This window comes from Carassius gibelio, chromosome A23 (assembly GCF_023724105.1).
Source record: "Carassius gibelio isolate Cgi1373 ecotype wild population from Czech Republic chromosome A23, carGib1.2-hapl.c, whole genome shotgun sequence".
Classification (NCBI taxonomy): Eukaryota; Metazoa; Chordata; class Actinopteri; order Cypriniformes; family Cyprinidae; genus Carassius; species Carassius gibelio.
In genome coordinates, this window is record NC_068393.1 from 24,280,655 (window position 1) to 24,307,447 (window position 26,793).

The 26,793-nt window shown below is 39.3% G+C and overlaps 1 protein-coding gene across 9 annotated transcripts; it reads left to right on the forward strand.

The window, feature by feature from the left end:
• The first annotated feature begins 1,280 nt into the window (after window positions 1-1,280).
• LOC127945125 (histone-lysine N-methyltransferase SETD5-like) lies at window positions 1,281-25,713 on the forward strand. 9 transcript variants are annotated; one of them, XM_052541708.1, is made up of 12 exons: window positions 1,281-1,758; window positions 2,893-3,022; window positions 3,222-3,384; window positions 3,471-3,663; window positions 3,894-3,989; window positions 4,445-4,552; window positions 5,044-5,139; window positions 7,984-8,091; window positions 8,585-8,680; window positions 11,525-11,632; window positions 12,122-12,367; window positions 12,511-12,637. In XM_052541708.1, the coding sequence occupies exons 2-12, from the start codon at window positions 2,917-2,919 to the stop codon at window positions 12,511-12,513; spliced, it is 1,323 nt and encodes a 440-aa protein (XP_052397668.1). In that variant the 5' UTR covers window positions 1,281-1,758; window positions 2,893-2,916; the 3' UTR covers window positions 12,514-12,637. The 9 variants fall into 9 exon arrangements, with proteins under 9 accessions (XP_052397668.1, XP_052397667.1, XP_052397670.1 ...); XM_052541707.1 differs by having other exon boundaries at window positions 1,281-3,022; XM_052541710.1 differs by lacking the exons at window positions 12,122-12,367; window positions 12,511-12,637 and adding an exon at window positions 25,161-25,361 and having other exon boundaries at window positions 1,281-3,022.
• Window positions 25,714-26,793: the final 1,080 nt, after the last annotated feature.

Consider the following 26,793-nt stretch of genomic DNA (forward strand, 5'->3'; position numbering starts at 1 on the left):
AGTGGCCAGCCCAATCTCCAGACCTTAATCCAATTGAGAACTTGTGGGGTGATATCAAAAATGCTGTTTCTGAAGCAAAACCAAGAAATGTGAATGAATTGTGGAATGTTGTTAAAGAATCATGGAGTGGAATAACAGCTGAGAGGTGCCACAAGTTGGTTGACTCCATGCCACACAGATGTCAAGCAGTTTTAAAAAACTGTGGTCATACAACTAAATATTAGTTTAGTGATTCACAGGATTGCTAAATCCCAGAAAAAAAAAATGTTTGTACAAAATAGTTTTGAGTTTGTACAGTCAAAGGTAGACACTGCTATTTTTTTGAACACACCCCTTTCAACTAATTGCCCAATTGCACAGCCTTAAGAGCGTGCATATCATGAATGCTGGGTCTTGTTTGTTTTCTGACAATCTACTGAACCTACTGGTAACTTGTTTGCCACGTAGCAATAAAAAATATACTAAAAACCTTGATTATTCTGGTTAGTCACATTGTACTGCTATTATTTTGAACAATACTGTATATTTTGCTGCACTGAGTGTTTCAACTACTCTGACGAGTCCTTCAGTCCCTGCTGCTGAAAAACAGCCCAAAACACAAGTCTGCTACCAGCACACTTTACTCTGTTGAGATACTGCAGGTGATGAGCAGAGCTGGTTTCCTTCAAACAAGACACTTAGAATCTGTAGGGTGTTCTTCTGAAACATACCACTATCTCCCTGGTCTTCACTTAGCAAGTTTGAACCTGCTACCTATTGATCTGAAATTTAATAATCGTACAGTGAATTATACCTTATTCCATTAGCCAGACATAATGTTTAGACTGTAGCTGAAGATCAACGGAAGATGAGTTGAGTATAATACAGATCTTCTTTTCAGCCCTGACCTGGCCCTCCGATGATGTCCACATACTTTTAAAATAATCTACTTTTAAAAGTAAAAAACTTTTTACTTCAGTGATATGCTTACAGGTTATACATGCTTACTTAACGATAAGCCTCTGCACCATACTTGCCCCACAAACAGGCCTTGAAGGAGTAGTTCACTTTAAAATGAAGATTAGCCCATTATTTACTCTCCCTCAAGTCATCCAAGGTGTATGTGACTTTCTTGTTGATTGCAATTCACTCCCATTATAAAGCTCAGAAACATCATGGTGTTAATTAATATAACTCTTAATGTATTGGTCTGGAAGAAGAAAGTCACATACACCTAGGATGACTTGAGGGAGAGTAAATAATGGGCTAATCTTCATTTTAAAGTGAACTAATTATTTAATAGGCCTTTAAGCTACATGAAGTATAAAGTGATAGTAACTACTCAATTAGATCAGTTATAGTGCTAGGAGTACTAGCCCATGCACACGTGTAGAATACATATTTGATCAACAGTCATGAATTAATTAAATGTATTAATATTATTATAAGGCATTTCTGGTAATTAAAAGTCCATTAATTGGAGAAAACATTGATATTAAAGCACATGGTTGCCGACACAGTTTTAGAGTTTTTTATTTTATTTTGTAATGCTGGTGAATAATTATACAAATTGCAGTGAAGTTTGCTGTTCTAGACTCACATGGAGTATGGGTTGGGGAAAAAACTGACGGGAACGTTTTTAATATATTTTATAAGGAAAAATAATTTCATTTGTGAAAAAGTTGAGTGACGTAATTTAACCCGGGAAAAAATTTTTTTTGGCGGGAGCCGTGACGAGTTGAGTTCGTCATTCGCGCGAGGAGACAGATCGTCAGAGAGGTAAGTTCACTAGCTTGTTTTATAAACTCTTATCTTTTCAAATTGTGAAACTTTGACCAAATAAACAAATGATTGATAGCTACCTAGATATACAGACCAGCAAATGACTACATCTGGTGCTCGCCTATAGTATGAAGACGACGAGTAACGAACGTTATTTAGGTGAGCTAAATTAGCGTTAGACCGAAGCCAATCGTTAGGCCTGTCATAAACAATATTATTGTCATTTTAAGACAATTTTGTGCCACTTAGTATTTAATCATAATATAAAAGCATAATAATAAAATTAGGCATAACGTTATACACTTTAAAAAGACAACAACCATTTAATTATTTTGATAAGTGGTGTCAAAAAAACACTGAATGAAAAAAAAAACTTAAATAAAGAGTAAATAATCATTGTAAAATAATAATACTAATAAAAAAGCGCAAAGTACGTTACAAGTAGAGAAGAGAAAAGGTGCACACTATTGCTGAGTTAAGTTAGCGGGCAGATGTGTGTCTGAACGAGCCTCAGCGAGACTGATCTGATAATAAAACAGGTTTTTTATGTGCACCATTTTGCGCTGTGACGTATTAACTTGCTCAAGAACAGTGGATTGCGGCTTTGAAATCGAGCGCATTTAGATTTGTTCTGTAACGTTAGTTGTCATGAAAACACGATGGCGTGTTCTTCAGCTTCTGTAGGGCGCTGTGTGTTTGAAGGAGAACACAACACCACAGCGCGATCTGCGAGATGTGCTGCCACTCATTATCATATAAACATACTGGGCGAAGGATTGCGTCACCAGACGGTTTTGAGGTCATGTAGATATTGTGAGTTATGTCGATATATTATTGATTATTGCGACAGGCCTAATGCTCGCTAGTTGCAGATAATTTGAGAAAAATCGATTCTCAAAAATGTCGACAGAACAACCGCATGCCTTTTTCAACATTTATAACCCTACTAAATTTTGATTAATATGTATTCTTTAGTCAATTTTTTATTTGAGAAATACATGTTTCGTGTGTAATTAGCAAGCATGATCAAGTTGGTAAGTGAGTGTAAAGCTGACTGGAAAGTAATGCAATCAAGATTGAAATATTAGTGACTGAGTTTTTGATAATTTGCTTTCTAACTATCCTTTCCAGAATTTAAATGTATTACTGCATGTCATGTCTAAACGGAAGCGATTTAGTCCTGTGGAGGATGCCACTGCACACATTCTGTCTGGCAAAGACAAACCATGCCTTGAGGAGAGATTCATTAACTCTCATAAAGGTTAGTAACCGTATTTCAGTGCTTCTTCAATCAGAGCAGCTTTTCACATAAATTTAAACTGAACCGATTATGGAAGTTTGCATGTCCTGTAATTAATGTGTGCATGCCCTTTAAAGGCTAGGTCAATTGAATAAAGAACAACTTAATTTCTACAGAGACACTTAATATTCAAGACGTGCCATCTCTGTCTTTATCATAGGTAGAGGTGTGTTTGCTAGCATGTCCATTGACAAAGGATGCTTCATTCTTGAATACCGTGGAGAGTTACTTTCCCAAGAGGAGAGCCAAACAAGACAGAATAGATACAATGAAACAGAAAATACCTTCTTGTTTGAGTTTGATTGGAATGGAAGGCAATGGTGGTAGGTTTTGGGAACCATTTTTTCAGACTATTTTTGACTTATTGGAAACAAATTTCATGTTTTTTTTTTTCTCTCTCCCATTTTAGCATTGATGCCTCAAAAGAAGATGGTTCACTTGGGAGACTAGTGAACGATAATAACAAGACTCCTAACTGTAAAGTGAAAAAAATTAGTGTTGAAGGTAAACCACATCTGTGTTTGTTTTCGGTTAAGGCCATAGCTTCAGGAGAAGAATTAACATACAACTATGGAGATTCAGACTGGCCATGGCGTACTCAGGTAATCAGGTCTCTATTTAGTTTGTGTTGGTATTGTGGAGTTATGTGTTAATTGACATTCTGCGTTTTATTACCTGATGAACAGGACAGAACAACGTAAACAATCTCTGGACTGTCTATTAAATAAAAATAATGCAGTATTGACACAGCATTGCACAGTGCAGTCATACACACTTTTTTTTTTTGTTCAAAATGGCCTTCAAATGTTCAGAGCATGTTCTCTCTTTACAGTTGAACCAAGCAGTCCCTCACAATGAGGAGAACATACCATCAGAAGACAGTACACATTTTCCTGACAAAATAAACTGTCCCAAGCCAGCTGAACAGGTATTTTTGGTTTAAGTCCAGCTCTTCATCTTCTGATAAGGTGCCATGGGCATATTGATCCATTTAGATCCACAGTAGAATTCAAATCTAATCTATTTTAGTATTGATTAATAGACCTATTTTTAACATAATGATGTCCTCATTTTTAAACTGTGACGTTGTTTGAGGATTCCATGAGTGTGTGATGAGAGTCTGTCCACTGTACTGACATTGATGTGTTGTGAAACTTGCCGTGTGTGTGTGTGGATGTCCTGATGTTTCTCCAGTGTGAAATATATATAGTGTGTTTGTCTTAATTATGGATGATTGGTGTGGAATCAGATGGAATGTGTTTTGTATGCTTTCGCACGTTACAGCGATGACTGTAACGAGAGTTACAGATCCATTTGCTGTTGAATATCTTTGTAATTGCTTGTTTCTGCCTTGATCTAATGTGTATGTTCTTATTGAATCAGATTGGGAGTTATTTGTCTGAACCCAGGCCTTCAAATAGTGGTCAATCCACCGACCACAACAGTGACCATTCATCCACAGCCTCTGACATGATGGAGAACCATTCTCAGGTTAGATCTCTTGCACTAAACCCCTGTCACATGGACCGATGGCAAAAAGCACTAACCAAATTGAGACAACCATTGGTTGCCCATAGCAACACCAATCACTGAACTCAACACTGTACAGCCAATCATCCCTACTCGATCTTAGCACTGTTTTGACTTGTACTTTATGCAACTGCATTATAGGCTTGCCGTGATAGACAGAGCTGACATTGATACTGTTGTTAAGCCGCAACACTGGTTATGTCACTTGCCCACCGTGGCACCCCCCCCCCCCCACCGTCTTTTTATAGACGTTTCATAGTTTGTCCTCATTTTTAAACTGTGACGTTGTTTGAGGATTCCATGAGTGTGTGATGAGAGTCTGTCCACTGTACTGACATTGATGTGGTGTGAAACTAGCCATGTGTGTGTGTATGTGTGTGTGTGGATGTCCTGATGTTTCACCAGTGTGAAATAAACATAAATTCACTGTGGATTCTGTTCTCTCTTTACAGGTGAACCAAGCAGTCCCTCACAATGAGGAGAACATACCATCAGAAGAGGGTACACACCTTTCTGACAAAATAAACTGTCCCAAGCCAGCTGAACAGGTAGACATTTTTGGTTTAAGTCCAGCTCTTGATCTTCTGATAAGGCGTAACAGGCATTAGTAATGGGAATCTTTAGTCACCTCACAAGCAAATTCGAGAATAATTCTTGATCTACCCTTTTTCCCCCATATTAATTAATCAGTTTACTGACTTGAGAATCTTAAATTCCTTAAATTTACATAACCTAACATAAGCAATTAAGTAATTTTAAAAAGTATTACAAATTAAAAAATAAATAATTATTAAAACAGTCGTATGTTAAGTAGTTTTGGTCGATATGCCCATTTTTCAGATCGTCATATCGTCAGCCTGTGAGATCGACGAGTTTAATTGAACTGCTGCATCAGCCATACAGCGCTCCGGACCGCACGTTCATAACGAGACCAACGCACCACCACAGAAACAAGAATGAGATGCATTCTAACATAACTGTGGCATTTAAGTCAGTGAGGGCTCGTTTAAAAGAGTGCACATATATAGGCCGTTCAGATTACTTGTTAAAGTTGAATGAATTACCTTATATCTGCAGACGATGTGCATCTGTTTGAGGATGCAGACTCTGAAACGGCCAAAACTATGTATTTTGCATGCATCACATTATAGTGCGGTGTGCATGAAAATAACAACATGGCGGCAGAGCAAACTTATCATCCATAGTGCTTCTCACATAGTCCTTCTACCTCATCACCAGATAGTGTGTGTTATAAGTTAAGTGATCAGTCTTTAAGAGAAGGACTACGTGTGATCCACTATGAATGATAAGTTTCCTCTGCCGTCTTGTTATTATTTGTCTTTACTTTATTTGTAACGCCAAGAAAGTGTTAAGCTCTTATGTAAGAGAAGAGCGCGTTGCCGTGTACCAGCCATTAAATGTGTCGGACACCAACTCCTCGTTTTTTTTTTTCTCTTTCATTTCATGGATTTAGTGAGTTATCCGAGTCAAAGCGGACACCTTCTTCAGTGACTAACGTTACAGGCTCTAATCCGCTTTTGCATGTGCGCGTGTGTGTGTGTCATAGACTGTATAAAAGCAGGTGTGTGTCTGAAACGCAGTGCTGAAGTGAAATAGCTGGGCAGTTTGATAGCCGAATTATAATAGGCCACCTAATAAAAATAAATTTGGTTTTAATTATTGTTATTAATACATTAATAGGAGAATGAGCCTAATATCGTCTTGATTATCGACAGAGAAATCTGCTTACGATGATATCTCTGACTATCGTCGAAACACGATTCTATCGTTTATTGGCACAACCCTAATGTTTAGAATTTTAAACTAATATAGCTTCAAAACATAAATAACTAACATTTAATTATAATATTAATTTATCCGTGTAATCATGTCTAAAAATATATTAATTATGTCTACCAAGCTCTGATAATGTATGGAATATTATATTAACAGACTATCCAAATGTTAATAAAACAGCAGGCCTATACCTTCAGAAACACGGATGTGTCTGTCACTTTTTTATAGTATGGTTCACACAGAAACGAAATTAGTCATAATTTACCCAGGTTGTTCTAAACCTGCATACAGTTCTTTCTTCTGCTGAACACAAAAGATACTTTGAAGAATGTGTCTCAATCAAACAGCTGATGGTTGTAACTTCCAAAGTAAGGTAAAAAAAAAAAAAGAAAATGTCAAAAAAAAAACATTGGGCACCAGAACCGGTTTGGTTACCCACATTATTTACATTTTTTCTTTTATGTTAAACGGAAGAAAGACATTTTCAGGTTTAGGTTAACGTGTTGTGTAAACAATCTTTTTAACTTTTTTGGGTGAACTGTCCCTTTAATTCAGACAGTCCACCGTGATCAACTGAAATGCATCACTGCAAACCTTGCGTTCATCATTAGTTACTTGACAGACAAATTGATAACTTTCCCATTCAGCGCTCCATCTGGAGAGTCTTGTGTTAAGAGGGCAGATGTTAGCTTCTAGATGTGTTAAACTGCGCAGGTTTGTTGAACGCATGCTGCGCTCGTGTGAAAGGGCTTTAAAGGCGCGCGTTCTGGAGACTCCATCGCTATGGAAACAAAGATGCCAAAATCACATGCAAATGAGCTTTTCTAATAGCCTACTTTTATTTAAATGCATTTCTTTATAATTGCTCTTAGTATTGTAAACAGTGCAAACTAGTTATTTATTTATTCAAATGTGTTGGCCTGTGTAAAATACGGGACATATCGTGTCCCATATTGTTTTGATATGGGGTGCATAATTTTACCTTTAAATACGGGACGATTTTGTATTTTAAGGGACGGGTGGCAACCCTAATCACTGACTGTGTTTATATGAATTTTACGTCACAAAACCATTTTGATACGCAAGTGCATTAACCCAATTAGACTTGGTTGCGCACAGCTGCATGCACGAGCAGTCTTCACAAACAAAGCGCGCGTCAGCATTTGAAATGAAAAGTCATATTGAATGGGCATATTGATCCATTTAGATCCACAGTAGAATTCAAATCTAATCTATTTTAGTATTGATTAATAGACCTATTTTTAACATAATGATGTCCTCATTTTTAAACTGTGACGTTGTTTGAGGATTCCATGAGTGTGTGATGAGAGTCTGTCCACTGTACTGACATTGATGTGTTGTGAAACTTGCCGTGTGTGTGTGTGGATGTCCTGATGTTTCTCCAGTGTGAAATATATATAGTGTGTTTGTCTTAATTATGGATGATTGGTGTGGAATCAGATGGAATGTGTTTTGTATGCTTTCGCACGTTACAGCGATGACTGTAACGAGAGTTACAGATCCATTTGCTGTTGAATATCTTTGTAATTGCTTGTTTCTGCCTTGATCTAATGTGTATGTTCTTATTGAATCAGATTGGGAGTTATTTGTCTGAACCCAGGCCTTCAAATAGTGGTCAATCCACCGACCACAACAGTGACCATTCATCCACAGCCTCTGACATGATGGAGAACCATTCTCAGGTTAGATCTCTTGCACTAAACCCCTGTCACATGGACCGATGGCAAAAAGCACTAACCAAATTGAGACAACCATTGGTTGCCCATAGCAACACCAATCACTGAACTCAACACTGTACAGCCAATCATCCCTACTCGATCTTAGCACTGTTTTGACTTGTACTTTATGCAACTGCATTATAGGCTTGCCGTGATAGACAGAGCTGACATTGATACTGTTGTTAAGCCGCAACACTGGTTATGTCACTTGCCCACCGTGGCACCCCCCCCCCCCCCCACCGTCTTTTTATAGACGTTTCATAGTTTGTCCTCATTTTTAAACTGTGACGTTGTTTGAGGATTCCATGAGTGTGTGATGAGAGTCTGTCCACTGTACTGACATTGATGTGGTGTGAAACTAGCCATGTGTGTGTGTATGTGTGTGTGTGGATGTCCTGATGTTTCACCAGTGTGAAATAAACATAAATTCACTGTGGATTCTGTTCTCTCTTTACAGGTGAACCAAGCAGTCCCTCACAATGAGGAGAACATACCATCAGAAGAGGGTACACACCTTTCTGACAAAATAAACTGTCCCAAGCCAGCTGAACAGGTAGACATTTTTGGTTTAAGTCCAGCTCTTGATCTTCTGATAAGGCGTAACAGGCATTAGTAATGGGAATCTTTAGTCACCTCACAAGCAAATTCGAGAATAATTCTTGATCTACCCTTTTTCCCCCATATTAATTAATCAGTTTACTGACTTGAGAATCTTAAATTCCTTAAATTTACATAACCTAACATAAGCAATTAAGTAATTTTAAAAAGTATTACAAATTAAAAAATAAATAATTATTAAAACAGTCGTATGTTAAGTAGTTTTGGTCGATATGCCCATTTTTCAGATCGTCATATCGTCAGCCTGTGAGATCGACGAGTTTAATTGAACTGCTGCATCAGCCATACAGCGCTCCGGACCGCACGTTCATAACGAGACCAACGCACCACCACAGAAACAAGAATGAGATGCATTCTAACATAACTGTGGCATTTAAGTCAGTGAGGGCTCGTTTAAAAGAGTGCACATATGTAGGCCGTTCAGATTACTTGTTAAAGTTGAATGAATTACCTTATATCTGCAGACGATGTGCATCTGTTTGAGGATGCAGACTCTGAAACGGCCAAAACTATGTATTTTGCATGCATCACATTATAGTGCGGTGTGCATGAAAATAACAACATGGCGGCAGAGCAAACTTATCATCCATAGTGCTTCTCACATAGTCCTTCTACCTCATCACCAGATAGTGTGTGTTATAAGTTAAGTGATCAGTCTTTAAGAGAAGGACTACGTGTGATCCACTATGAATGATAAGTTTCCTCTGCCGTCTTGTTATTATTTGTCTTTACTTTATTTGTAACGCCAAGAAAGTGTTAAGCTCTTATGTAAGAGAAGAGCGCGTTGCCGTGTACCAGCCATTAAATGTGTCGGACACCAACTCCTCGTTTTTTTTTTTCTCTTTCATTTCATGGATTTAGTGAGTTATCCGAGTCAAAGCGGACACCTTCTTCAGTGACTAACGTTACAGGCTCTAATCCGCTTTTGCATGTGCGCGTGTGTGTGTGTCATAGACTGTATAAAAGCAGGTGTGTGTCTGAAACGCAGTGCTGAAGTGAAATAGCTGGGCAGTTTGATAGCCGAATTATAATAGGCCACCTAATAAAAATAAATTTGGTTTTAATTATTGTTATTAATACATTAATAGGAGAATGAGCCTAATATCGTCTTGATTATCGACAGAGAAATCTGCTTACGATGATATCTCTGACTATCGTCGAAACACGATTCTATCGTTTATTGGCACAACCCTAATGTTTAGAATTTTAAACTAATATAGCTTCAAAACATAAATAACTAACATTTAATTATAATATTAATTTATCCGTGTAATCATGTCTAAAAATATATTAATTATGTCTACCAAGCTCTGATAATGTATGGAATATTATATTAACAGACTATCCAAATGTTAATAAAACAGCAGGCCTATACCTTCAGAAACACGGATGTGTCTGTCACTTTTTTATAGTATGGTTCACACAGAAACGAAATTAGTCATAATTTACCCAGGTTGTTCTAAACCTGCATACAGTTCTTTCTTCTGCTGAACACAAAAGATACTTTGAAGAATGTGTCTCAATCAAACAGCTGATGGTTGTAACTTCCAAAGTAAGGTAAAAAAAAAAAAAGAAAATGTCAAAAAAAAAACATTGGGCACCAGAACCGGTTTGGTTACCCACATTATTTACATTTTTTCTTTTATGTTAAACGGAAGAAAGACATTTTCAGGTTTAGGTTAACGTGTTGTGTAAACAATCTTTTTAACTTTTTTGGGTGAACTGTCCCTTTAATTCAGACAGTCCACCGTGATCAACTGAAATGCATCACTGCAAACCTTGCGTTCATCATTAGTTACTTGACAGACAAATTGATAACTTTCCCATTCAGCGCTCCATCTGGAGAGTCTTGTGTTAAGAGGGCAGATGTTAGCTTCTAGATGTGTTAAACTGCGCAGGTTTGTTGAACGCATGCTGCGCTCGTGTGAAAGGGCTTTAAAGGCGCGCGTTCTGGAGACTCCATCGCTATGGAAACAAAGATGCCAAAATCACATGCAAATGAGCTTTTCTAATAGCCTACTTTTATTTAAATGCATTTCTTTATAATTGCTCTTAGTATTGTAAACAGTGCAAACTAGTTATTTATTTATTCAAATGTGTTGGCCTGTGTAAAATACGGGACATATCGTGTCCCATATTGTTTTGATATGGGGTGCATAATTTTACCTTTAAATACGGGACGATTTTGTATTTTAAGGGACGGGTGGCAACCCTAATCACTGACTGTGTTTATATGAATTTTACGTCACAAAACCATTTTGATACGCAAGTGCATTAACCCAATTAGACTTGGTTGCGCACAGCTGCATGCACGAGCAGTCTTCACAAACAAAGCGCGCGTCAGCATTTGAAATGAAAAGTCATATTGAATGGGCATATTGATCCATTTAGATCCACAGTAGAATTCAAATCTAATCTATTTTAGTATTGATTAATAGACCTATTTTTAACATAATGATGTCCTCATTTTTAAACTGTGACGTTGTTTGAGGATTCCATGAGTGTGTGATGAGAGTCTGTCCACTGTACTGACATTGATGTGTTGTGAAACTTGCCGTGTGTGTGTGTGGATGTCCTGATGTTTCTCCAGTGTGAAATATATATAGTGTGTTTGTCTTAATTATGGATGATTGGTGTGGAATCAGATGGAATGTGTTTTGTATGCTTTCGCACGTTACAGCGATGACTGTAACGAGAGTTACAGATCCATTTGCTGTTGAATATCTTTGTAATTGCTTGTTTCTGCCTTGATCTAATGTGTATGTTCTTATTGAATCAGATTGGGAGTTATTTGTCTGAACCCAGGCCTTCAAATAGTGGTCAATCCACCGACCACAACAGTGACCATTCATCCACAGCCTCTGACATGATGGAGAACCATTCTCAGGTTAGATCTCTTGCACTAAACCCCTGTCACATGGACCGATGGCAAAAAGCACTAACCAAATTGAGACAACCATTGGTTGCCCATAGCAACACCAATCACTGAACTCAACACTGTACAGCCAATCATCCCTACTCGATCTTAGCACTGTTTTGACTTGTACTTTATGCAACTGCATTATAGGCTTGCCGTGATAGACAGAGCTGACATTGATACTGTTGTTAAGCCGCAACACTGGTTATGTCACTTGCCCACCGTGGCACCCCCCCCCCCACCGTCTTTTTATAGACGTTTCATAGTTTGTCCTCATTTTTAAACTGTGACGTTGTTTGAGGATTCCATGAGTGTGTGATGAGAGTCTGTCCACTGTACTGACATTGATGTGGTGTGAAACTAGCCATGTGTGTGTGTATGTGTGTGTGTGGATGTCCTGATGTTTCACCAGTGTGAAATAAACATAAATTCACTGTGGATTCTGTTCTCTCTTTACAGGTGAACCAAGCAGTCCCTCACAATGAGGAGAACATACCTTTGGAGGAAGATATATGTTTTCCTTCCAACATGAGCAAAAAGTCAACTGAACAAGTAATGCCATGTGGTACATTAACCAAGCTCCAATTAAGTAATAATTTCAGACTGAAAGAAAATCAAGACAGATGTGCTCAACGCTATGAACAACTGTCAACACTTGAAACTAAGAGAGGGATGACTGATTACTCGCAGAATAATGAATCTGAGGTATGTGCTGTTTTTTTGTTGTTGGTGGGGGCATCAAAATGGCTTTCAGTATTCATATGTTTAATATTCTTCATAGGGGCATGTAATACAATAATGTTTTCCCCACAGATATCTTGTAAGGAATCCTCCTTTTCTGACTACAGTGACAACGATTATGTCCCTGGTACAGACTGTAGCTCATCAGACAACAGTTGTGAAAGTGAAGAACTAAATATCTGCCATGTCGAGCCAGCAAAGGGAGGTGCTGTTGAGTTTAAGAGTACAACAGACAATAGTACAAGCTCATCCTATCACCGTTCCACATCTGTGACACCGATGCCTACTAAAATGCAAAAAAATAGATACAAGAAGATACAATATTGTGCCTATTGTCAGAAGCCATACTCTAAAATTGCACGGCACTTGGAGTTTGTTCATCGCAATGAACTTGAGGTAGCTAAGGCATTCAGCTTCGATAAAAGGTCAAAGGAAAGAAGAGTGAGACTACGCCTTTTGAAAAGTAGAGGGAACTTTGCCCATAATGCTGCAGTTTCAAAAGCCGGAAATGGGGAAATGGTTGCTTGCAGACGGCCCAAAGAAGTAAAATCTACCTATGACTTCACTCACTGTATCCACTGTCAGGGTCTATACAACAGAAAGACACTATGGAGACACATCCGAACATGCCCCCAGAACCCCAAAAATGAAAACCGCACAATTGGGCAGAAGAGAGTTCAGTCAATCAACAGCTTGACCCTTCCTCCACCAGTGGATGTTAGCAAAAGTCTGTGGACCATTGCTTGTGAGATGGTGAATGATGAAGTTTCAGATGTTGTCAGGAATGATCGATACATTCTTCTTTTAGGGGAGCAGATGTACAACAGGCTGAAGTCACATTCAGGAAGAAATTACTACATTAAGCAGAAAATGAGGGAAGTAGCAAGGTTGCTCATCACTGCCAGATCACTGACACCCATTCATAATATGGAGGACTTCATCCAACCCTGCAACTTTCCTCACGTTATAAAAGCAGTAAGAGCAGTGGCAGGATTTAGTGAGGAGGCAAACACCTACAAGATTCCATCACTGGCACTGAAGCTTGGACACAGCTTGGTGAAGATTGCCAACTCTGTGGAATGCAATGCACTGATGTCAGGACGCGACACGGCTGCGGAGTCTGCACGAAATTTCAGACGTTTGTATGAAAGCAAATGGAATGAGGTAGTGTCTGCAGCTGCACTGACTACTCTGGGAGAAGCTAAATGGAATAAGCCACAAGTTCTACCATTTACAGATGATGTCAAAACACTGCACTCATTTTTGAACTCAAAACAGCAGGAATATGTGGATGCCCTTCAAGAAAAACCAAATGACAAAAACTTTGCCAATCTTTGCAAAGTCATGCTAACACAGATCATTATTTTTAATAGACGAAGAGAGGGTGAAGTTTCCAGGATGAATATTCAATCTTACACGTCTAGAGACCAGGCACCAATGCACAAAGATATCGCTGTGGGACTCAGTGACTTTGAGAAAAAACTTTGTGGGTACTTCCAAAGGGTGGAAATACGTGGTAAAAGGGGGAGGAAGGTACCAGTGTTGCTGACCCCTAATATGATTGTGGCCATGGATCTCCTTGTAAACATGAGAGAAAGGTGTCAAGTTCCTGTTGAAAACAAGCATTTGTTTGCTCGTCCAGGTGCTCTGTCTCACTATCGTGGTGGAGACTGTATTCACCAGTATGCCCGAGCCAGTGGAGCAAAGCATCCAGATGCCCTTTGCTCAACAAAGCTGCGTAAGCAAGTAGCTACAATGTCCACAGTATTAAACCTAAAAGACAATGAGATGGATCAACTGGCCAACTTCCTTGGCCATGATATCAGAGTTCATCGGGAGTTCTACCGCCTCCCTGAAAGCACTCTACAGCTTGCAAAGATTAGTAAACTCCTCATTGCAATGGAAAAAGGGGCACTGCCCGAACTCCAGGGTAAAGGATTAGATGGTATAACAATAGATCCACAAGGTAAATATAATTGTGTAATATGCAATTCAACACAATCGGTAATCAGGATTAATTGTATTTCACAATAATTTATATTCTGTAGAGTATTAGGAGTGTTGTCAATATTTCCTAAAATATCAAACATTGGGTATTTAATTTAGGGATGCACCGGTTGACCAGCCATAAATCAGAACCGGACTGTTTTTGGTCTTTTTTTCGCCAATTTATAAGGAAGTGTGCCCATGTGCACAGACTACATTGTAATCATTCGCTATCATGTCATTTGTGTGGAAGTTTTTCGAAATCTGTGCGCAGGATACGGGCAGCCGTTCAGCACTTTTTTGTTCAGCACAACTTTGCGCGTGTTGGATGAGAAACGAAACAGACTAAACCGTGAAAAAACTGAAATGCTTTTTTTGTTTGTTTTGTAAAGTAGAACTTGCATACACGTTGAAGCCAGAAGTAAACGTCAGTTCTGTTAAGGATTTTTTTTTTTTTTTTTTACCTTAAAATTACATCGACTTAATTTGATTTTAAAATCACCTGCTGTAGCACACTGAAAAAAAGTGTTTCATTCATCCAATTAAAAAATTTTAGGGTAATGATTCACATCTATATTTTTTAACTTTTTAACTTCATTGGCTCAAGTAAAAAAATATAGATGTGAATCATTACCCTATTTTTTTTTTTATTTGTTGATGAATGAAACACTTTGCATCTTTGGTTTATTCGCACCAACATTATTTGATTTTGGAATAATTTATTTATATAGTACACTTTTATTTAGTCTCACTGGTAAAGACCTTTTATTCAAAACCAAATTTAAAAACTAAAACAAATAATGAATGCTGATTAAGAAACCACTTATTTGATGTATATATGCATTTAGCAGACGCATTTTTCCAAAGCGACATACAGTGCATTCAGATTCCCTGGAAATCAAACCCACAACCTTGCGCTGCTAATGCAATGCTCTACCACTTGAGCCACAGGAACACTTTTGTATTGTTTGGATTGTAGAACTATGTAGTTGTTGCCTTTAATTTCACATGGTTACAGTTAATCTTTTAATTTAAGGCCAGTTCTCTGTAGTTTCAACCCAATTCAGAAACAAAAGCTAAATGCTGATGTCTGTACCATCTATGTTTGTATTGAATGTAGGCTACTGTACTTACTGTGCAGTTACTTCCATTATTTCAGATGGTTACGGTTGTTTTCAATAGCCAAAAGCCAGTTTGGCCTATTAAATACTAAATAAAATCTTGTTTATGCACACTTTCCTTCTTTTATTGTTTGTTGCTCAAAAAAAAAACTAAACAATCGGAAATCAGAAACGGCCAGTTTACTTGTAAAAAAAAAAATCGGTATCGGAATCGGCCATGAAAAATCATGATTGGTGCATCCCTAATTTTAATACAGAAGCAATCTAGTACAAGTTTAGCTTCACAGATTTTTGTAATGGGCCACATTGAGAGAAAATGAAGTAGAAATGGTGTGATAGTGGCATTCAACAACTTTATGCTTTTGTCCTAATTAGATGAAATGGATGTGTCGAGCAACAGTTCCAGTGATGAGGCAGAACCGCAAACTTTAAGCTGCAGAAGACAAGAGTATGAGGATCATGTGAATGGTACATACGTTTATTCAAATTCTATACATTATTATTCCTCCAGCTCTGCCTCTACTCCATTACTCTGGATAATTCCGCTGGATAGGAAGTGTACATTTCAGCAATTGCATGAGTAACTGTGCTGTACTTTAGATAGTTGCTTTTTTTTTCCACAATCAGCAGGCAACCTGCAAGACGAGGGACGTCAAGACGAGGGACTTAAAGTTTCTTCAAAGAAAAACCCCAATGTTGTTTCAAACCCATTAAAGCTTAGTTTTGTCTTCGGAACACAATTTTAAGATATTTTGGATAAGGAGGCTTGTGACTGTAGCATAGACTGCCAAGTAAATTACACTTTCATGGTCCAGGAAAGTATGAAAAGCATTGTCAGAGTGGTCCATCTGCCATCAGTGGTTCAACCGTAACTTTATGAAGTGACGAGAATACTTTTTGTACACTAAGAAAACAAAAATAATGACCCCAGATGGACTATTCTGGCAATGTTTTTCATACTTTTCTGGACCTTGACATAGTTATTTACATGGCAGTCTATGGGACAGTCACAAGCCTCCCGGTTTTCATCCAGAATATCTTAAATTGTGTTCTGAAGATGAACGAAGCTTTTACGGGTTTGGAACGACATGGGGGTAAGTAATTATTGACAATTTTTATTTTGGGGTGGAGTAACCCTTTAGCTTAAAGTCATAAGAATACCACATGTATTGTAAAGATAGCAAAGAGAGCAAAATTAAGAGAATTAACATAGCCTTTCAAAGTAGTACAATAAAGCATTGGCATGTACTTATTATTCATGTAAAGAATTAATTAATTGATTAAAAAAATGCTTCATCATAGGCTCCCAGAAATCACTTGTTCGTAGACCAAAATCCTCCTCCATGGTAGACCTGGACGATGCCAATCTCAAACAAGGTAACCATGTTTTATTAGGAGATTAGTTTAGGACATGTGGTCCCAATACGTAGGTGTGATTTAGACATCAGTGTGTGTGTGTGTGTAGCTCAGGACTCAGTCTTCAACATGGTCCCAATATGTAGGTGTGATTTAGACATCAGTGTGTGTGTGTGTAGCTCAGGACTCAGTCTTCAACATGGTCCCAATATGTAGGTGTGATTTAGACATCAGTGTGTGTGTGTGTAGCTCAGGACTCAGTCTTCAACATGGTCCCAATATGTAGGTGTGATTTAGACATCAGTGTGTGTGTGTGTGTAGCTCAGGACTCAGTCTTCAACATGGTCCCAATATGTAGGTGTGATTTAGACATCAGTGTGTGTGTGTGTAGCTCAGGACTCAGTCTTCAACATGGTCCCAATATGTAGGTGTGATTTAGATATCAGTGTGTGTGTGTGTAGCTCAGGACTCAGTCTTCAACATGGTCCCAATATGTAGGTGTGATTTAGACATCAGTGTGTGTGTGTGTGTAGCTCAGGACTCAGTCTTCAACATGGTCCCAATATTTAGGTGTGATTTAGACATCAGTGTGTGTGTGCGCGTGTAGCTCAGGACTCAGTCTTCAACATGGTCCCAATATGTAGGTGTGATTTAGACATCAGTGTGTGTGTGTGTGTAGCTCAGGACTCAGTCTTCAACATGGTCCCAATATGTAGGTGTGATTTAGACATCAGTGTGTGTGTGTGTGTAGCTCAGGACTCAGTCTTCAACATGGTCCCAATATGTAGGTGTGATTTAGACATCAGTGTGTGTGTGTGTGTAGCTCAGGACTCAGTCTTCAACATGGTCCCAATATGTAGGTGTGATTTAGACATCAGTGTGTGTGTGTGTAGCTCAGGACTCAGTCTTCAACATGGTCCCAATATGTAGGTGTGATTTAGATATCAGTGTGTGTGTGTGTGTAGCTCAGGACTCAGTCTTCAACATGGTCCCAATATGTAGGTGTGATTTAGACATCAATGTGTGTGTGTGTGTAGCTCAGGACTCAGTCTTCAACATGGTCCCAATACGTAGGTGTGATTTAGACATCAGTGTGTGTGTGTGTAGCTCAGGACTCAGTCTTCAACATGGTCCCAATACGTAGGTGTGATTTAGACATCAGTGTGTGTGTGTGTAGCTCAGGACTCAGTCTTCAACATGGTCCCAATACGTAGGTGTGATTTAGACATCAGTGTGTGTGTGTGTGTAGCTCAGGACTCAGTCTTCAACATGGTCCCAATATAGCCCCTTTTACACTGCCATTCCGGCAAATACACGGGTAAAGTGTTCTGGCAATTGTTCACGGGTCACTAGATTTTGCACTTTCACACTGCCAGTGATTACCTGGGATATGTGCGTGCTTTCAGACACAACCCGTAAAGGCCCTGTAACGACACGTGACATCAGGGCGTGACGTGTAATGTACGAGTCAAAAACGTTAGGCATGTTATACTTTCACTGAAGCAAGCGAACGATCTCGGCGTCAGCGCGGCAAGTGAGGAACTAACTGATCTCTGCTTCATTACAGTTTGCACATATTTTTTCGTCCGAACGTTGATCTTCCTTCAAAACACCTGGTAAAAGAGTCACACGATAACGTGCATCATCACTACAACACGGCATTAGATCTGGCTTTTGTTCACACATCGCTCGTCCCGGGATTGAACCCGGCAATGTTACTAGGTCCCCGACCCGGGTTTAATGCCGGAATCAATCCCAGGACGTGATTGCTTTCACACAGAAGGCGACCCAGCAATGTTCCGACAATTTTCCGGGTCCAACGTGCATGTGAAAGGGGCTTATGTAGGTGTGATTTAGACATCGGTGTGTTTGTGTGTAGCTTCACACTGCATGCGTGAGCGGCGCGTGAGCATAACTACAGTGTCACTGCAGCTACAGAGTATTCAAACTGGAAGCGTTTGTACAGCATCACAGCAGTAGCTCCAAAGCTGCATATTTCTCTACAAAGACAACTATAAATTTGTCTTTAGAGGTTTGTCAGTCATAAACTTTTTGAAGTCTTGAAAGTTTGTTAAAACGGGGAATTGCATGTAAATGGTAAACAACGAAAACAGCTCCTGTTCTTTCAGTCAGACAAATACACAACATGCAGTTTAAAACGTTTTTTTTAATTTATTTTTTTATTTTAAACATACTGGAGGCAGGGTGTAGACTAATGTTAATGTGTTTCGCACTGATGGATGAAGGGTGTAGACTAATGTAAACGTGTGTCACGCTGCTGGAGGTGGGGTGTAGACTAATGTAAATGTGTGTCGTGCTGCTGGAGGTGGGGTGTAGACTAATGTAAATGTGTGTCGCGCTGCTGGAGGTGGGGTGTAGACTAATGTAAATGTGTGTCGCGCTGATGGAGGTGGGGTGTAGTCTAATGTAAATGTGTGTCGCGCTGCTGGAGGTGGGGTGTAGACTAATGTAAATGTGTGTCATGCTGATGGATGAAGGGTGTAGTCTAATGTAAATGTGTGTCGCGCTGCTGGAGGTGGGGTGTAGACTAATGTAAATGTGTGTCACGCTGATGGAGGTGTGGTGTAGACTAATGTAAATGTGTTTTGCGCTGATGGAGGTGGGGTGTAGACTAATGTAAATGTGTGCTGTGCTGATGGAGGTGGGGTGTAGTCTAATGTAAACGTGTGTCACGCTGATGGAGGTGGGGTGTAGACTAATGTAAATGTGTGTCGTGCTGATGGATGAAGGGTGTAGACTAATGTAAATGTGTGTCGTGCTGATGGATGAAGGGTGTAGACTAATGTAAACGTGTGTCGCGCTGATGGAGGTGGGGTGTAGACTAATGTAAATGTGTGTCGCGCTGATGGAGGTGGGGTGTAGACTAATGTAAATGTGTGTCGTGCTGATGGATGAAGGGTGTAGACTAATGTAAACGTGTGTCGCGCTGATGGAGGTGGGGTGTAGACTAATGTAAATGTGTGTCGCGCTGCTGGAGGTGGGGTGTAGTCTAATGTAAATGTGTGTCGCGCTGCTGGAGGTGGGGTGTAGTCTAATGTAAACGTGTCGCGCTGCTGGAGGTGGGGTGTAGTCTAATGTAAACGTGTCGCGCTGATGGAGGTGGGGTGTAGACTAATGTAAACGTGTGTCGCGCTGATGGAGGTGGGGTGTAGACTAATGTAAACGTGTGTCGCGCTGATGGAGGTGGGGTGTAGACTAATGTAAACGTGTGTCGCGCTGATGGAGGTGGGGTGTAGACTAATGTAAACGTGTGTCGCGCTGATGGAGGTGGGGTGTAGACTAATGTAAACGTGTGTCGCGCTGATGGAGGTGGGGTGTAGACTAATGTAAATGTGTGTTGCGCTGATGGAGGTGGGGTGTAGACTAATGTAAACGTGTGTCGCGCTGCTGGATGAAGGGTGTAGACTAATGTAAATGTGTGTCGTGCTGATGGATGAAGGGTGTAGACTAATGTAAATGTGTGTTGTGCTGATGGATGAAGGGTGTAGACTAATGTAAACGTGTGTCGCGCTGATGGAGGTGGGGTGTAGACTAATGTAAATGTGTGTCGTGCTGATGGATGAAGGGTGTAGACTAATGTAAATGTGTGTTGTGCTGATGGATGAAGGGTGTAGACTAATGTAAACGTGTGTCGCGCTGATGGAGGTGGGGTGTAGACTAATGTAAATGTGTGTCGTGCTGATGGATGAAGGGTGTAGACTAATGTAAATGTGTGTTGTGCTGATGGATGAAGGGTGTAGACTAACGTAAACGTGTGTCGCGCTGATGGAGGTGGGGTGTAGACTAATGTAAATGTGTGTCGTGCTGATGGATGAAGGGTGTAGACTAATGTAAATGTGTGTTGTGCTGATGGATGAAGGGTGTAGACTAATGTAAACGTGTGTCGCGCTGATGGAGGTGGGGTGTAGACTAATGTAAATGTGTGTCGTGCTGATGGATGAAGGGTGTAGACTAATGTAAATGTGTGTTGTGCTGATGGATGAAGGGTGTAGACTAACGTAAACGTGTGTCGCGCTGATGGAGGTGGGGTGTAGACTAATGTAAATGTGTGTCGTGCTGATGGATGAAGGGTGTAGACTAATGTAAATGTGTGTTGTGCTGATGGATGAAGGGTGTAGACTAATGTAAACGTGTGTTGCGCTGATGGAGGTGGGGTGTAGACTAATGTAAATGTGTGTCGTGCTGATGGATGAAGGGTGTAGACTAATGTAAATGTGTGTTGTGCTGATGGATGAAGGGTGTAGACTAATGTAAACGTTTGTCACGCTGCTGGAGGTGGGGTGTAGTCTAATGTAAATGTGTGTCGTGCTGATGTAGGTGGGATGTAGACTAATGTAAACGTGTGTCACGCTGATGGAGGCGGGGTGTAGACTAATGTAAAAGTGTGTCGCGCTGCTCTAGGTGGGATGTAGACTAATGTAAACGTGTGTCACGCTGATGGAGGCGGGGTGTAGACTAATGTAAAAGTGTGTCGCGCTGCTCTAGGCGGGGTGTCGACTAATGTAAACGTGTTGTGATGCTCACGCATATCCCATAAACACAACAACTATGAAATGAAGAAGTGTAGGCAATCTAGGACAGGCACCAATGGTCAGAATATTATAGACAAAAGAATAAAGATTAGCAGCAGTTGAGAGTCAGGTATCATATTTGCAATACCAAAGAACCATTCCATTTCCATAATCAGTCCTTTATGGGAAGCATGAATGTCTCGTAGTCTAAAAACTTTAGCATGATGTGGAAAAAAAAATATTGGAGTCGGTATGTTACTTCATTTTATTAGTGTTAATTTATTTTATTAAACTGGATTAGGGCTGTAGCTATCGAATATTTTAGTAATCGAGTATTCTACCAAAAATTCAATCGATTAATCGAGTAATTGGATAAAATGTGTTTTTGCTTAATTAAAGTGTAATATTAATTATGCACGAGAAAATAAGACTCCTGGGTCTCTTAAAATGAACAACTAAGTTTCCTTTTTTAGAAAAAAAAATATTTGTATTTTTTAAATGCATAGAATGCATTACATCAAAAAATAACATTTAATTATTACCCATTATTTCTCTGTCTGTACTTGTACTGTGAACAATGACAATAAAGTTGACAGATGAATTAAGTGCATTTAAGTGCCATTCAGTTGGGGTTTTAAATAAAGCATTTTCTGAGATGCACATAAAACATTCATTTAATTTATCTTTTAATTATTGAAAATTTACTTAACTTTTTGGTAAACAAAGGGGATTTACTATAATAAAAAAAAACATGGAAGAAATGTTGTGTGATTTAAAACTTAAAAAAAAAAAATGTTTTATTTTTATTATTTTTTTTATTTATTTTTTTTTTAGTAGTAGGCTATGTACATTCTGCTGAACAACAGTCTTTAACCGCACTTTTATTTCGACGGGTTGGCGTACCTTTACAGTTCTGTGTATGTGATGTGACGCTAGTTTTACTCAAATCAAACGGTCAAATGCTCATGAAATGACTGTCAGAGCAGTTCTGGAGATGTTGTTCATGTGTTCACGTCTTATTTAGAGAGACAGCAGATGCTGAATTCACCGCGAGCTTCATGCGCTCTTCCGTGTGTTTAATGAATGAAGACGCGCTTCTGCTCAATTCATTAACACAGAACATGCAGGATTCATATTTAAACAGACTATTCCGGCTTAATATTTACAGATATTAGTCCATATCGTGATTTGATGTAAGTGCAATGACCTATTTTTGATGAATTCATTCAAAATTTGGCAAATTCCTTGCCATACTGCGTTAAACTGTAAAATTAGTTTTTATTACTGGATTCCGCGATTCCCTCCGCGTTTCCTGCATCGCGGAAGTCATAGGGCCCTAGTTGTGGTATGCCAGCTTTATCTTGCAATGGACACACGCCACGACGTTCTCTTTACGTTTTCCTGCACCCTCAAATCAAAACACTGCTGACTCATTGCAGTGTGCGATTCCGGACGCAGCGCTTGTGTCTCCTTCCGCTTTGTGGGTGATGTAATCGCATTGTCACATTAAAAAAAATCATTGCCAAAGAACCTGACGTGAGATTTAAAATAAATTAAAAGAGGCTTCGAGGCAGAGGAATTTGCCTCGATCATTTTTTGTAATCGAGTTACTCAATTTACTCGAGGAATCGTTTCAGCCCTAAACTGGATAAATCGTAACACCTTTTTATATTTTATGTGGTGTCATGATTTACTTTTGATAAAAAGGTTTATTATTGTATGTTCGTTTGGCATTTCATTTATTGTATACCCTTTAAATGTGCATATTGAAAGAACAGCAGCAGCAGAAAGAAGTATGGTGTAACATTTATTCGAAACACTTGTATTTGGTACTTGCTACCTTATATCTTTACTCTTTCCTTTGATTCTTTTCATGGCTTTGGAAAACTTTTCTCGGGTGTTTCTCTACATCAATTTTTGCATAACTCTGGGTCACCGACACCAAGCTTTGTTGCAATTACTTTCTAGGAATTAAATGCTTTCTCTGAATCTTTTAAAGGTCCCATTCTTCGTGTTCCCATGTTTTAAACTTTAGTTAGTGTGTAATGTTGTGAGAAACTCCTCTTTGTTCATAACCCCTCCTCTAGCCCCAGCTGGCCCGCTTTGGCCCAAGGTTTTCGTCGGGCCAAAAAACCCTGGCCGTTGGCCCAGAGGAAGCCCCGGCGAGGCACGATCAAGCCCCGGAAGTGACAGTGGAAACGCGACTGGCACTGGCACGCACTAGCACGCCCGCTTTAAGCTCGCCAGTGGAAACGCGGCTAATGTGTGTGTGTAGCTCAGGACTCAGTCTTCAACATGGTCCCAATATGTAGGTGTGATTTAGACATCAGTGTGTGTGTGTGTAGCTCAGGACTCAGTCTTCAACATGGTCCCAATATGTAGGTGTGATTTAGACATCAGTGTGTGTGTGTGTGTGTGCGCGTGTAGCTCAGGACTCAGTTTTCAACATGGTCCCAATATGTAGGTGTGATTTAGACATCAGTGTGTGTGTGTGTGTGTAGCTCAGGACTCAGTCTTCAACATGGTCCCAATATTTAGGTGTGATTTAGACATCAGTGTGTGTGTGTGTGTGTGCGCGTGTAGCTCAGGACTCAGTTTTCAACATGGTCCCAATATGTAGGTGTGATTTAGACATCAGTGTGTGTGTGTGTGTAGCTCAGGACTCAGTCTTCAACATGGTCCCAATATGTAGGTGTGATTTAGACATCAGTGTGTGTGTGTGTAGCTCAGGACTCAGTCTTCAACATGGTCCCAATACGTAGGTGTGATTTAGACATCAGTGTGTGTGTGTGTAGCTCAGGACTCAGTCTTCAACATGGTCCCAATATTTAGGTGTGATTTAGACATCAGTGTGTGTGTGTGTGTGTGTGCGCGTGTAGCTCAGGACTCAGTCTTCAACATGGTCCCAATATGTAGGTGTGATTTAGACATCAGTGTGTGTGTGTGTAGCTCAGGACTCAGTCTTCAACATGGTCCCAATATGTAGGTGTGATTTAGACATCAGTGTGTGTGTGTGTGTGTGCGCGTGTAGCTCAGGACTCAGTTTTCAACATGGTCCCAATATGTAGGTGTGATTTAGATATCAGTGTGTGTGTGTGTGTAGCTCAGGACTCAGTCTTCAACATGGTCCCAATATGTAGGTGTGATTTAGACATCAGTGTGTGTGTGTGTGTAGCTCAGGACTCAGTCTTCAACATGGTCCCAATATGTAGGTGTGATTTAGATATCAGTGTGTGTGTGTGTGTAGCTCAGGACTCAGTCTTCAACATGGTCCCAATATGTAGGTGTGATTTAGACATCAGTGTGTGTGTGTGTAGCTCAGGACTCAGTCTTCAACATGGTCCCAATATGTAGGTGTGATTTAGACATCAGTGTGTGTGTGTGTAGCTCAGGACTCAGTCTTCAACATGGTCCCAATATGTAGGTGTGATTTAGATATCAGTGTGTGTGTGTGTGTAGCTCAGGACTCAGTCTTCAACATGGTCCCAATATGTAGGTGTGATTTAGACATCAGTGTGTGTGTGTGTAGCTCAGGACTCAGTCTTCAACATGGTCCCAATATGTAGGTGTGATTTAGACATCAGTGTGTGTGTGTGTAGCTCAGGACTCAGTCTTCAACATGGTCCCAATATGTAGGTGTGATTTAGACATCAGTGTGTGTGTGTGTAGCTCAGGACTCAGAACACTGTTTTATGGGTTTTTGTTTTCTCTGGCTTTGACTGATTTGCCTTATTAAATGTAAATCCTAATTTTTTTTTTTAGGCACAAAAGTCAGTGTCAAAAAGAAGTGGTCGGAAGAAGAGGTTGGGGCAGTTGAAAAGCATTTGATGCATTTCATACGCAGCTGTCGAGTTCCTGGGAAGACGGACTGTGTCTCATGCCTGTTAGCTGAGCCTGAAGCACTGAAAAACAGAGACTGGTCTGCTATTAAGTTTTATATTAATAACAGAATTACTGCATTGAAAAGACAACAGAGTCGGTAGGACCGATTTTTTTTTTTTTTTTTATACATTTATACGCTGTTAAATCAATTTGAAGTTAAGGCTTTATGAAGTCCTCTTTGATTTTAAGCAAGAATTGTTAAAAACAAAAATTTGGGTAACACTTTATAATAATGTTCAGTTGTAAGTAATGTATAAGTGATTTAGTTATAATGAGGAACTAATAATTTACAAAACGACTTAACGTTCACAATGTTAAGATTTAAAAATCTTTTGGTAAGTTATCTGAAAAAATAGCATCTTAAAATAATAAAACAGATCCTTAGTAAAGGGCTAAGAAGTTATTAGCTAATATATTATTTATCACTTATCACAGCATTAAAGTACTCCATGTGTGTCAGAGAAGACATCTGTCTAACCCTCACCAGTGAGCACTTACATTGTAGTACACACTACAAAGTGTTCAGAACCTGTATGTAAACACATTAATAAATCATTTACAAAGCTTTCTGCGTCCCCTAATCTAAAGTGTACACTACTCATCAGTTGTAAATGTTTTGCAAACCTGCTGGTTACTGGTTGTGTGTGTATGCACTCCAGGGTGAACGATCTACAAATGATGAGTAAAACGTTTACAACTGATGAGTAGTGTACACTTTAGATTAGGGGACACAGAAAGCTTTGTAAATGATTTATTAATGTGTTTACATACAGGTTCTGAACACTTTGTAGTGTGTACTACAATGTAAGTGCTCACTGGTGAGGGTTAGACAGATGTCTTCTCTGACACACATGGAGTATTTTAATGCTGTGAGATAATAGTACAAAGTTGACATTTCAATGATTTATAATCAATTGATTCTGTATTAACTAGTAACTGAACTAGTAACTATTAAAGGGATAGTTCACACAAAGAAGAAAATTCTGTCATCATTTATTCACGCTCATGTCGTTCCAAACCTGTATGAGTTGCTTTCTTATGTTAAACATGAAGATATTTTGAAGATTGCGGGTAATGTTTAACATAAGAAAGCAACTCATACAGGTTTGGAATGGCATGAGCGTGAGTAAATGGTGACAGAATTTTCTTCTTTGTGTGAACCATCCCTTTTACCAGTTTGTAAGGATCTCTTTGATTAATTCATGATGCAATTTTTTTAAGATAACCTATGACAGATTTGTAAATCGTTAGCATATTATTTAATAACTTGTGAGTGTATAGAATGTTTTGTAAATTATTAGTTCATCATTATCTAATCATTTATAAATGACTTATAACTGAACATTATTATAAAGTTTTACCCAAAATTTTGTTAAGGCATCAGTTCCCGGGACGCCAGTTCCATTGCGTAACATTCAATGTTTTCACATGTTGTTTTTTTTATAATTTGTTTCTACAATTGGGATGCTGTTTCATAATAAATCATACTCCGCTGTCGAGTTCCTGGGATGAT